The 13,538-nt window shown below is 34.4% G+C and overlaps 1 protein-coding gene across 1 annotated transcript in view; it reads left to right on the forward strand.

The window, feature by feature from the left end:
• The window catches only part of LOC123531141 (uncharacterized), a 31,977-nt gene extending 19,143 nt beyond the window's left edge, over positions 1 to 12,834 (forward strand). Inside the window, exons 8-9 of the mRNA XM_053534101.1 lie at positions 12,294 to 12,482; positions 12,830 to 12,834. Coding sequence (XP_053390076.1) covers positions 12,294 to 12,482; positions 12,830 to 12,834 — 194 coding nt within the window. The remainder of the gene's footprint in view (positions 1 to 12,293; positions 12,483 to 12,829) is intronic.
• Positions 12,835 to 13,538: the final 704 nt, after the last annotated feature.

Here is a 13,538-nt window from a genome sequence, read left to right on the forward strand (position 1 = left end):
TTAAAGGGCAATAACTCTAAGGAAAACTGACCAATTAGAAAAAAAGACAGGCATCATGGAAGTATGTATATTTATTTCAAGTTTCATGAAATTCTACCAGCTTGTTACTGAGAAATGGCTGCAGACGTGGATTTTTCATTAAATCAAGAGCAATAACTCTAAGGGAAATTGACCAATCAAAAAAAAAAAAAAAATGACGGGCATCATTTCAGTATGTTGGTGCATGTTTATTTCAAGTTTTATGAAATTCTACCTGATAGTTACTGAGAAATGGTTGCGGACGGACATATCTGGGCATTTTTCATTAAATCAAGGGCAATAACTCTACGGTAAATTGACCAATCAAAAAGAAAAACAACTTGACGGGCATCATCGCAGTATGTTGGTTCATGTTTATTTCAAGTTTCATGAAATTCTACCAGCTAGGTACTGAGAAATGGCTGCGGACGGACGCACGCACGCACGGACGTGACGGACGGACAAAGATTATTGTAAACCTAAAAAAATAATATGATCAACATAGATTTTTAAACGGAATGAAATGAAAATTTAGATACAATTAAAAAATTAAAGGCGCTCAAATTGCGAGGGGCGGCAGGCGTGGGGGTTGGGGGTTGTTTGAGGAAGTGGGGGTGGGGTGGGGGGAGGTGTGTGGTGGGGGGGGGGGGGGGGGTCGTCCGTATTCCCTTGCGAAATTATTTTGATATGCTGTTCACTCGGATAAAGATGTTTTGATCTTACATTTAAAATACAAATTTTTTATTTATTTATTTTGTGTTTTAATAATTTTACCAGTTTTGTTGTTTTCAGCTTATATGAAATACAGCGCTGCCAATCCGACGGGAATTCTTTTTGCATATTTCTTTATATCTGATATTTTCAGTAAGTCTGACGTGTTACGAAAATAAGAGAAAGCTAGGCAAATCTTTTTAAATAAGTAAACGCAATCATTTCGTCGAACGTGTCCAGACCAGACTAACGATGGAAAATAGTGTTGACGAGTAAAATGTAATAGTGGGTGCTCTGAATCTAGTCCCAAAATGCACCGACGCCGTCATTAACATAGTAATATTTAAAACTGTCCAGGATACCGCCTTTCGTACAAGTACACATAGCCTGGCCCCTGGCTGCATGGCTATTGTTTTATATAAATACTGAAAACATTTTATAAGAAAATTTTAAGCCTCTAAAATAGCATAATTTTATCTGTTTGGAGCCAGGGGCAATAAAAATATCAATGTAGAAACAACCTGCTGGAGTTACTTTCCCTCTTAATGAAGAAAACAGATAAATGATAATAAGAACAAACATAGGGACGGGAGCCAGTCTAATATAGCCTACATCTACTCTCTACGCTACATGCCTCGACGATGATGCTTTTTTCGTTAATTTGTTTCTCTAATAAAAAATATCTGAATCCTGGAATGCAAAGTTGGAAATGGGCTACTTTGATTAGAATTTGATAAAAATGACAAATTTATTGCAAAACAAAAATATCACATTTTCAATGTTTTCGGTGTATTTTATTTACGAGCTGCATATCCGTACGTAGTCTAAAGATTGCTAATTTCTAGCTGTCAGTGGTAAAATCGAACATCTACATCTACATGGTACTTCCAACAGTCAATAACTATGACTGGGAGGACATATTCAATAGTTTAAATGTGTTATTTGTATGAAGGTCATAATATAATAGAAAAAAATGACAATAGGCTACGATCGAAAATCATTAAAAAAACTAGAACAACAATAAAGGGAGCTAATAAAATAGAAATAAATTATTCAAATAAGAAATATTAGAGCTTATATAAATTATATTTTATCACAAAATATCAATTATAATTTAAAGTCAGAATATAAACAGGAAATGATAATATACAATCATGACATTAAAGCTACAGAAATTTTGTAAACAGGTTGGTATATATTAAAATTACAGTGTCGTTACTTAATTCATCGCAAGTAAAATGCACGATATTTAACCGGTGAAATTCTAGCCTGATTTCATAACACAGTTGATAAAAGACTGAAATGCCGATACTGCGACATAAACGACATTTGATAATGTCCAGTCTGCATTAAATTTAAGTTTGTACATTGACGAATTCCAAAAACTAACGATGTTGTCCGTTTCTTACGGTGTTCTGTTAGGACAATCGTGACTTTTTATTTAATACTAAACCGCGATGCACGATGGTACGATTACCAAAACGCGATGGCGCGATGGCACGATGATAAAACAACGATGGTACGATGGTGAAAACGCGATGACATGATGATGAAATCGCGATGGTACGATGGTGAAATGTCGATGTAATATCGCGTGTTCATCATCGTACCATCGCGTTTTCACCATCGTAGATCGTCGTACCATCGCGTTTTCATCATCGTACCATCGCGCTTTCACCCTCGTGTCATCGCGTTTTCACCATCGTACTACGCATTTTCACCATCGCACCATCGCATTTTCACCATCGTACCATCACCTTCCGGTGGGCATGCGCAGTGGTACAGTATATGTGTCAGTAAAATACAGGCTTGATGCAATCTCATTTTCACATTGCACTATGTACCTTCTACATCCTTACAAGAATAAGCTGAGTTTGAATAATACCATGTGACTATTACACCAAGCTTTTTAGTTAATTTCATGCATACATAAAATATAAAGAACGTGGCCTTGAAGATTTTATAGTTTTAATGAACTGAGCACTGAACATTCTGTAAAATATTTTGCAAAACAGCAGAATCTAAATGGTAAATTTCTTCTCACAAAATACATTGAGATACATTCATCTATTGTTGACAAAAATACGAGTGTACGGGACTACGCATTTCTAACCAGAAGGCGATGGTACGATGTTGAAAACGCGATGGTACGATGGTGAAACCACGATGGTACGATGATAATAACGCGATGGCACGATAGTGAAAACGCGATGGTACGATTGTGCGATGGTGAAAACACGATGGTACGATGATGAAAACACGATAATACATCGACATTTCACCATCGTACCATCGCGATTAAATCATCGCGTTATCGCGTTTTCACCATCGTACCATCGTTGTTTCATCATCGTGCCATCGCACCATCGTACCATCGTGCATCGCGGTTTAGTATAAAATAAAAAGTCACGATTGTTCAAAAGGAACACCGTAGTTTCTACTATCCTGTTTGCTGGAACGGGCGCGGGCGGTGTAGAGGGCCGTGCCGAATATCAAGACTTGACAAGATAGTCTTATAAATAAAATGTTGGACTGTCTTGATTTCTGATGAAGAGATAAAAGTTGAAACTAGAAAGAATGTGTTGTCTTGGTAATGTGTTCACATTAGTTACCTAAAAACTATCATCGTACTGTCGCGCTTCGCCATCGTACTGTTGTGTTATCACCATCGTACTGTCGCGCTTCACCATCGTGCCGTCGTACCTTGGCATGTGAAAGTGAAAGTAGGATTTCAAATTATAAAATGCTGGTATATTTCTATATATACTAGAGTTCACAGGGAGCTGGCGCTGGCCCTAACGGAACACCGTAAAAACATCTGGGCTTATAAGCACGACTGTCGACATATCAGCTTTACATCTACGAAAAAATATCTGAACTCGGACAAAACCACAAACAGTCACGGAGTAAGGTTTCGTGGAGATTTTTTAAACTTCGTCAAATCGTTCAAAGGTCATTTCTTATGCTGTCTGAAAGTGTCATTTTATCCTACCACTATGCATTTTCCAGGCCGATATCTGTCTGCCGTGTAAACTTGAGCTTTACACAGTCAATGCAGGTTTACTATACCGTCAATGCAACTGACGGACTACTTTTTCAAGTATATGTGCTATAGGCGATGTAAACTGGGCTGTGTTCGAAGCTCAAACATTTCATCATTTAATGAGGACGGCCACGGTAAAAAAAAAATTTAAAATTGGTTCACTCTATCCTAGTAAACCTCCGTACGGAATGGTACTGTGACGGTTTTTTAAAGACTGTGTGAATCGACCGTGGCTTTGTTCACTCATTTTTAGTTAGAAATTTACACAAATAACCAGATTTAAGCAGTCGTTTATTGTAATTATCGGATCTAAACCATTCATGATGGAAGGAATTTCATTATCTCACATTGTCTTGTACGAAACTGGAGTAAATTTAAGACTGCGGGCATTTGAATTCACCTCAAGCGTCGTGGTTTTCGGCTGTATTTTATCCGAGTCAAAACCATTCTGCTTGTTTTGTACGCGAATGCCCTGTTAGCACCGATGATTTATAATACACAGAACTTCATAAGGCAAAGTATGAGGCATGAAATAATGTTTTTTTGTAAGGAATCGTGTGTAACTGGATCAAGCAGACAAGGGGGTTGAACTTGAAGGGCGTAGGAATTCACAAGTGAGTGAAATTCTGGATTATTTTTGTATAGAAAAAACATCTTGAAATTAAGTATATGTTATACACAAATTTTATTGACTGCAGGATAAATAGAATATTAGGTTACTGACTTTCTTAACTTAAGTTTATCAAACCTCGTCTGCGAAAGGTTTATCCCCCTCGGCAAGCCTCGGGTGGATAAACTTAAATTAAGAAAGACAGTAACCTAATATTCTCTATATATGCCCCGGTTGTAAGGTATTTCCGTATTTGAACTGCAGACCTAGAAATTTTATAAATATTTTCAAGTAATAAATACTGATTCTACAGAAGCGTAAAAGGGTCATCAGACGCTAATATGTTTTACTACGTTACGTTACCATAGCGGAAAGGATATGCACTTTATTAATTTATTTTTCAACTTTTATCATATTTAAAAAGCCTCAAAAGTATCATAAAGAAAGAATGTATATAAATAACAATATCGTAGTAAAAAGGGTATAGTTCTTTTTGCAAAATTGTATATACACTGGTATGGTGACTAAGTATTACTAGTATGCATATTCACAAATATATATTAATATTTACATTCGCCCTATTCTTTTCCATTGAAACTTTTGACGTTCATTTCGTATGAACAGCAAAAGGAAAGGCGCGAAAGTTACGTCATTGCTGCTTAGTGATAACTGATTGCTGTTTTGACGACGTCCGCGTATAGTCAGGGAGAACGTTCCTTAGATGACGTCGCAGTTGTTCCGTCCGCTGAACAAAATGGCCAGGAAGCTGATTGTTATGCTAAATGCTACAAATTATATGCAATTCATAATATTATATAGTTCACAAATGGAAAGGAAATATAATGTAAATATAAGAAATGAAACTATTTTTTTTCGGTGTTCATGCGAAATGAACGACAGAATAGGATCCGCAAATTAAACATAAGCGCGATTCATGGATTTGTCGATCCTATTCTGTCGTTCATTTCGCATGAACACCGAAACAAATCATTTCATTTCTTAATTATACCTCACATAAACGTCCAATGCAAATTTCCCATTAGTTTAACTTGAATAATTCTTCGCGCGGAGTATTTGTGATGGCTTTATGTGAGTGCAGCGGCAGTGTATGTCGTAAATGAAGATATTTTCCTTTTGATTTGCAAAATTTCAAATTTTTATTTTAGATGTCTGGTCTGGCCAATAAAAATGGACTCAGATTAAACAATACAAACGAGAAAAATAAGTTTCACTAGAATAAAGAAGCATGAAAGAAATCAAAGTGCTGAAAAGAAAGCAATTTGTGTCGGACATCACTTTGGAAATTCATTTCGTTTTCAGTTGGATGATTGTCAATGATAGGGGGTATAGACCTTTTATTCCAACGAAATTCCGGATACTGCTTTTTAAAGTTAATTTATGCTAATTTTCAAACCTTTTTATTGTGTTAACTTTATTAAGACTGTATATAAAGTTATATACCAGTACTGAAGTACATATTTAATAAATATCGTTAGAAATTATGTATTTTTAACTTTTATTATCACTAACTGCGACAACGTTTCGGCCCAGTGCCTTTATCAAGTCACATGCACAATTCTTAGATTACATATTTTGCAGCTATTCTGGCTAACAAATACATGATAAGTAACCTTATATGGAATCACGGAAGTGACGTTTACGTGAACAATACAATCGACGTAATTTGGGTTACATACTTTATACTTAAAAAAAAAACCATCCGCTACTTAAAGAAAGTTATAGGTTTCTACAAGACAACTCTTATTAAAAATAATAAAGGGAGGTAATTAATCAATGATGTATCTGAATTATTTTTTGGAAAACTGTATCTATTATTTATATAAGTCTTGTGTCTTCGTTAAATATAATTATTAAAATAAGAAAATGAAAATAAAGAGGAAAAAATAAGATAAATAAGACTTGTGTTTTTGTATTGATAAACTGGTATAAACCCTACTAGCGGGAAGGTAGGGAAAATCAGAGGTTATGACCAGGAAAAAGGGGTTTATTAATAAAACCCGGCCCGGCCCGGCACAAACAACGGAAATAACCGATACCGATTGTATATGTATACGGAAACCACCGGCAACTTACGGACGGAAGGCTAATATAATTACGAATGGTTATACCATCATCTTAGTCAATGCAAATGTGTAATTTACTTCATCATTACAGAACTACAAGATAAGTATTTAATATTGATGAAACGTATGTTCAATGAGGTATTTCACTTGACATAAGCAAATACCTAAAATAACGAGATAGTTTAGGTGTTTCAATTAAACTCAATGGAGCTCGGCAATCAACATGTCATTTTGTGTAACGCGCAGACATGAAATAACACGTGGCTGGACATTTTCAACAGAACTTGACAGACTAGTTAATGTTACGTAATTATGAACTACTTTCACAACTACTGTGTGACACTGGGTTTTGTACTACGGCGAAGGGGCCTCTACTGTGTCGGTACAGTCGCCTGCATGTGTTTTTCGTCCTACTGTTTCACAAACTGGCAGGTGGGTGTGTGGGTGCGTGGGGGAAATATAAATAAGAACTGTCCTACAATTTTTAAGCAGGTGAAAATCGTTGATCTTGATAAATGCCAGTTAAATTAGAAACTTTGGCTATTGGTCTACAAGAGAACGTGACTATAAAGCTATGAATATTAAGATAAACAAATGACTTTAACTTCTAAATATATATGTTACAGAATGTAACTTGATATCGACACGATATCATTCGTAATTATATAAGCCTTCCATCCGTAAGTTTCTGGTGGGTTCCGTACAATCGAAATCGGCTATTTCCGCGGTTTGGGCCGGGTCGGGTTTTATTAATACAACCGTAACCGCAAAAAGCCTTTTCACTCCTGCTTTCCGAGTAGATACTGACATCTTATTAATGTTTCTAGATAAATTAAATGCGCCAAAATGGAATTAAGAAATAAAAACAAACAATTCGGTTATGTCCATGACTTGTCATTCAGTTACAAATCGGTGAATTTCTTAAAGAAATATTTAAGTTAAGTAGTATTCTACAAAATGATTGACATTAAGACCATTTCCTCATATTTCTGTAAATACTATGGTCAGGATTTGACGAATATACGTGTTATCGCTTTGTGTGAATTAAAACCTGCGCTAAGTTAAGTGGCAGGGGCCTGTTTCGTATTATGGTCTAGTACGATTTTTTTTCACTACAACAGGTAGATCTGTAAAGGCATTTATATTCAAATGGTTACTAATAATAATTATAGAATGAAGGACTCCTGCGTATGAGTAATTACTATGTAAAATAAACTAATGCTTGAAGCTTCATGTAGATGGTCTGGTCTAAAATCTTACCTAAGATACCGGAACTCAGATAAAATGGAAATGGTCATCCATCCATCCAGGTTTAGCTTAAATTTGTGGTAAAGTGCATGGTTACAAATATGGTCGCACGCTTTATAAATATACATATGTTTTAGGCCAGTCATTTGCAGATAATAAGGTACAGGTCGCACAAGGATTGTATTTTGGACCATTCATATCTCAAAATTTAGTGTCTTGAAACTGGTGTTTCACTCTTTTTTTTATCATAGAAACAACAAAATCCGTTCGGCAGGCTAAAAATGTCACATGTTGAAACGCAACAACAAAATTTATTTCTTTATATAGTATGATAAACAATTGTTGCGCTATAGCATAAAACGGAAGAAAGTTATATTTAGTCTCTATATTGGAATAATTATTGGTTATTAGATTTGTATAAGAATTGAGAAAATACGCTGGAAATATGCTTCAGATATTCGGCGACGTAATGGGTGGAATATTATTCCGAGAAATATAGAGTGTCCATTTCTAGATGCAATACAAACATTTTGTTACATTTAAAAAAGTATATTATTTCTATTTTAATGGTATAAATTCCTGTTTATAAAAACTTTTAAACGCAATGGCAGACATGAAACTGGTGTCACAAATGACGTCGCACGCCCTATATGATATTTATTTGGACGTCAACATTATATTAGAAAAATATTGACGTTTCAGATTTCATTGGAACTCATAATAATTTATAGATAGGTATCAAATAACAGACCGTATTCTATGGCTCACACGTCAGTAAATTTATATCAATGCAGTTCAAAAATGCTTAGAAAAGAAGTATTTTAGCTTTAAAATGATCACACTCATTCACATTTGGAAAAAAAGTCTCTTTTTAAGCTGGATATTTTTCCAACTTTTTAAAGCTGGAAAAAATTCCAACTCCTAAAATTGGAAAAAAATCCAATTGGATTTAGATTTTTTTAAAACCATTTTAAACTGACTAAAAACATCGTTATTCACTACTTATGTTTAAGGGTGTTCATTGATCCTGTTTATAAGTGTTTACAATAAATCTGAATTTTTTTCTGAAAATATCCAATCGGATTTTTTTCCAGCTTTTTAAATGGGATTTTTTTATTTACCATAGTATGGCTGTCAAACCAAGACAAAAAGATAGTTAAACACAAAAGTAACACAGATATGCCTTTAAATTTGTTATAAAAAAATTATCGTTTTCCGCCCGGAAAAAAATCCAGCCCGTCAAAATATTGGAAAAATGTCCGATTGGATTTTCAAAAATTCCAATCGGACGCCATATATCCGATTGGAAATTGGAAAAATCAAATTGGCCAAATTTTTTAAATCAATTTTTTTGTACATAAGGAAATTAATAATAATGCAAAACTATATTATTTATTGCTCCTTGGCCCCTAAACTACCATCCAAGCTAAAACAGAAGCTTCTAAGTCACTCAGAAATGGTAGTGAAGTTTGCCAAAATCCTGGTTTTGCAAAGATATCCTGGTGGCTGTTATTAGTGTATTTTCATACATATGCGCATACCTTTTGTTATTTCGTAACTTATCATCCAGATCTACCAAAAATCAACTATAGAAAGACACTGACAATTGAGTCATCACAGAAACTCAGCAAATTGTTTCCAGAGAAACTCCTACAGAAGGCCTTAAAGTCTGAGGGAAATGTTGGTACGGGCCAAAATGAAGTCTGCTACAAGCAAAATCAATAAAGGACAGTCAGATCCTTGTGATGTCCTAGATGCCAGCCAAACATGCGCTACCATGCAAAGTACCTGTACATTCTCATCATCTAATGGAGTAAAGTCTGCAGTAAAACGGGTAACAAATTGCAAAGCAGAAAATGCCATCTACCTTACAACATGCAAGAAGTCGACAAATATATTGTTAGGGAATCCAAACAGACTTGCAATTCGTATGCATATGTACATATCTAATTGGAAAATTCATTTTATTCGGTCGCGTATAATTGAACATGTCAACACAGAGAGACACACCTTAATTGACACCCAACTCTGTTGCAATGACTTTGATGGCAAAAAAGACAGATAGAAACCTAATGGATTCGTCGCCTTAATATTTCATAACCAGCAGTCATAAACATGAGTATTTGAATTACTGTTGCTTTGTCATCCTACGTAAAAACATAAATTTTGCAACAAGTTTCCGCACTATTTTTTCACACACAGACAGCGTAACTTTCAACCCCCACACGTTCATGTGCCGGTAGATTGAAACAAACAAATTCATCAAATTATTAATCTGAATTGACATTTCATAAGTTTCCGAACAATTTGTTAGTTTTGATTTCAGTTTTATGTTGCTGCATATTAGCAATATCCCTCCTCTCCCTCCGCAGTCTCTCCGACCTTCTTTCCAAAAAAACTTACCACAAACACACTGTATCATATTTACCATTTTTCAGCTTATAATAAATTGTTATTTTCCTTTTACATAACAAAACCTTCAGGTCCATCTAAAAAATTAACTATATAGCGATTTGTTTCATAATTGTTTGCATATTCCTATGTCTGCTAAATCTGGATCAAGCTGAAAAGCATAATATCATTTTTGCTAACGAAACCTTATTTTGCTTAAGCGAGTGTATTAGATGAGTTTAAGTGATAAATCATATTACAATAACGAATATTTAACATAATTTGCTTTTATATTCAGGAAATATCTAATCAAAATGTAACTGCAATGAAAGCAAACAAAAAAGTTAAGCAAGAAATAAAGCTCCGAAATAGTTTAAATCTAAAGCTTGTCATAGATAATATGTTTGATTGAATAAATATACTAAACATATCTGTCAAACAACAAAAATCAACTTTACCCAAAATTTCCAAACCTGATCTTCCGTCCTTTTCAGTTTCAACTTTCTCCTCAACATTAGATATCTACGGAAAAGGGCAAATTTTGTTTCTTCAAAGTTAAAACAGCCTTTTCTTTTTAATATTAGGACTTTCACTCATTTGATCTCTTTCGTTGCATTTTATTCAAGAGTCCTTTTCGAACCAGGACTGGAATTTTATAATTATTTAAATAATAAAGCCATTATACCTTTAAACATATACAAGCCTCAGCAACCTATACATTTGCATTAAAGATGTAAATTGTTAGATCACAAATTTTTTTCTTCTTAATTTTGTAAGAAGATGTATTTTATTGCACAAATCACTGAACCCGTAATTTCATCAATTCTGAGGCATCCTTGCCTTCCGTCTAGTCGGATTGTTAAAAATACCTGACAGAATATGTAGAAAACAAAAATAAGATTGATGCTCGAGAGTTGTAATGACATCGGTTGAATATGAACTGTACTTAATCCGCATGTATTGTATTAGCACAGACATGTTATGTTTCACTGTAACAGAATGATGATTCCTTAAAAGAACTTTGACTTTTACAGAGAAAGCAAAACTGTAATACATACGTTCATTTATGCTTATTTTCTTGTGAGCCGTTAAGTGTTTTGAGGAAGTAAGTAAAGGTTACAATATATGTTAGGCCGTGTTAGAAAATCATTGAGGTTTTATATTTTACTCAATGACGGTAATGCAGAATTTCTTTATTAAAGTAACCTGCACGAGTTTCAATGATATGTATCAAGGGCAAGATACAGTGGTATTAAACTGCACCTACTTCGATAAACAATCTTAGCTTTGTGATAATAGAAGTAATACACAGTAATCAAACTGCCAACGCATTCATTTTAATAATATGAATATGGCCTTTGTTTGTTAAAATGTAACGTCGAAATTTATTAGTGAACACCAAATATAATACAAATATATATGTACGAATGAAGAATATTTGGATCTTACATAAAATCTAATCTGTCTTGCAATTCACGTATTTATATAATTTAACTAAATATTACGATGTTATCGTGCTCACCTTATTTTGGCTGCCGGGTTCCTAAGGCGGTGCCCGAGTGTTGTTTATTCCTACTGATGTGTGTGAGTTTGTGTGCTTGTGCGTCTGTGTGTCTTAGGCGGTGCCCTTCAGTGTTGTTATACATATGTCTTACTTGTCTTTTTATCTATGTAAGTTGATATGTGTGTACGTGTGGGTGTGTGTTTGTCTTTTGTACACCAGTGTCTGTACTGTTGTGGTTTACGTTGTAGGGTAACTGTGATTAAGAAACGTAGCATTCCCTTTTTAATATTCATCCTTTTTCCACTTTCCCCTTCAACCCCCTACCCATTTTTACCCCCTACCCTTTCCTCCCCTTTTTTTATATTTTACATTAAATTAAAATGTACTTGTTGGAGTTTTGAAGCAACCCGTCTATAATATTTTTCGTTACAGCTTCTTTCTGTTGTTGGCCTGCTTTGCAAATGCGTGGCTCTGGGACTGTGTTTGTGGTGTTCTGTGCTTCCGAGAAATCTACCCTTAATTATTATCTTTTGATGTCCTGTCCCAGGGGAAAATATATTTGAATTTTCAAAAGACGTAAATGATAGATTTAAAACTTATCAATAACCAGATAGTTAAACATGGAACACTGAAAACAATGAAGTACATGTCTGTATTTCAAGGCGTTCACGATGCGCATTTCAGCCCAGGTAACGCCACTAACAATAGAGAAATGCAGTACAATTAGAGTATCAGGTATACCAAAAGCTGCTACAGAAGAAATTCTAATCATGTTTTTTGAAAATGAGAAGAGACAAGGCGGCGGAAATGTCAAAAAAGTCTGTATCAACAAAACGGATGGATCTGCTCTTGTCGTATTCGAAGAAGAAAAAGGTAAAAATATCAAAGTCGAATTAAATCTTCTTTCCAAACCTCATTTTAAAAACGGTTCCGCGTATACAGATCTTTCATTACTAAGCAGATATATTGAATAAGGATCATGGCGTGTGCACAAATGTATTTTATGAAATGTTATCGCATTCAAAGCGCCGTCTACGAAAACGGCAATTATATTTTCTTCCATGTCGGAAATATAGTTTTAACATTAGCAATGGTTTATATACAGCGGTCAGAACAGGATTCGAAATCCTTCAAATTTAAAGCTATGTGACATTTTAGTTTTTATTATAATTTCTTTACACTGTACTGAATTTCCAGTTTTATCACTTTCCTGTTTACAGACTAGTCCCTTACAGTGTATAATAAAATAACACTGGTTATTATCTGTTTAATTTTGAAGTGTTACTTTTCGAAAGAAAAATACAAAAATGAAAGCACAGTATTTTTTCTCACATTGTTACGATGTTTGTACCATAGCTTGTAGTTTAACATTTCCTTGATAAAGTAACAATAATATTGATAATAATGATAATATTACTATTCAATTATAATTAGAACATCACTCTATTTACACATACTGGTCAAACAAATTTATCTGAGTTTTTCTTTACCTCATTTGCAGCTGTCGATATAGTTCTACATAAGCGACCAATAAAAATTCTTGGCCGTGAAGTCCATGTTCAAAGATACAGTGAGTACATATTTTAATTTCCAGAATCTGAATACGCCCGTAATCGGTAGTAAGGCTATATATGTATAGTCGTTAGGAGTAACGTAATAGGTGTATTTTTATACGGTAGTAGCATGTTATTGTCCCCTCTTTTGATTGATAAACAATCATCAATTGCGATATAATTTTGTTTTGATCAAATGTAATAACAATTTCGTTAATGATAATTGGTACCGCGGTATCATTCGAAAATATAAAGTTAGTAAATGGCATTGACTATCAGATCAACAGACTTCAGAGAGTGCAAAACCATGCAGCCAGAATTGTTATCACTGCTCGAGATGGTCATCATGGATTACAAAAGTGCCGGAGAAAAACTT

This window comes from Mercenaria mercenaria, unplaced genomic scaffold (genome assembly GCF_021730395.1).
Source record: "Mercenaria mercenaria strain notata unplaced genomic scaffold, MADL_Memer_1 contig_3370, whole genome shotgun sequence".
Lineage (NCBI taxonomy): Eukaryota > Metazoa > Mollusca > Bivalvia > Venerida > Veneridae > Mercenaria > Mercenaria mercenaria.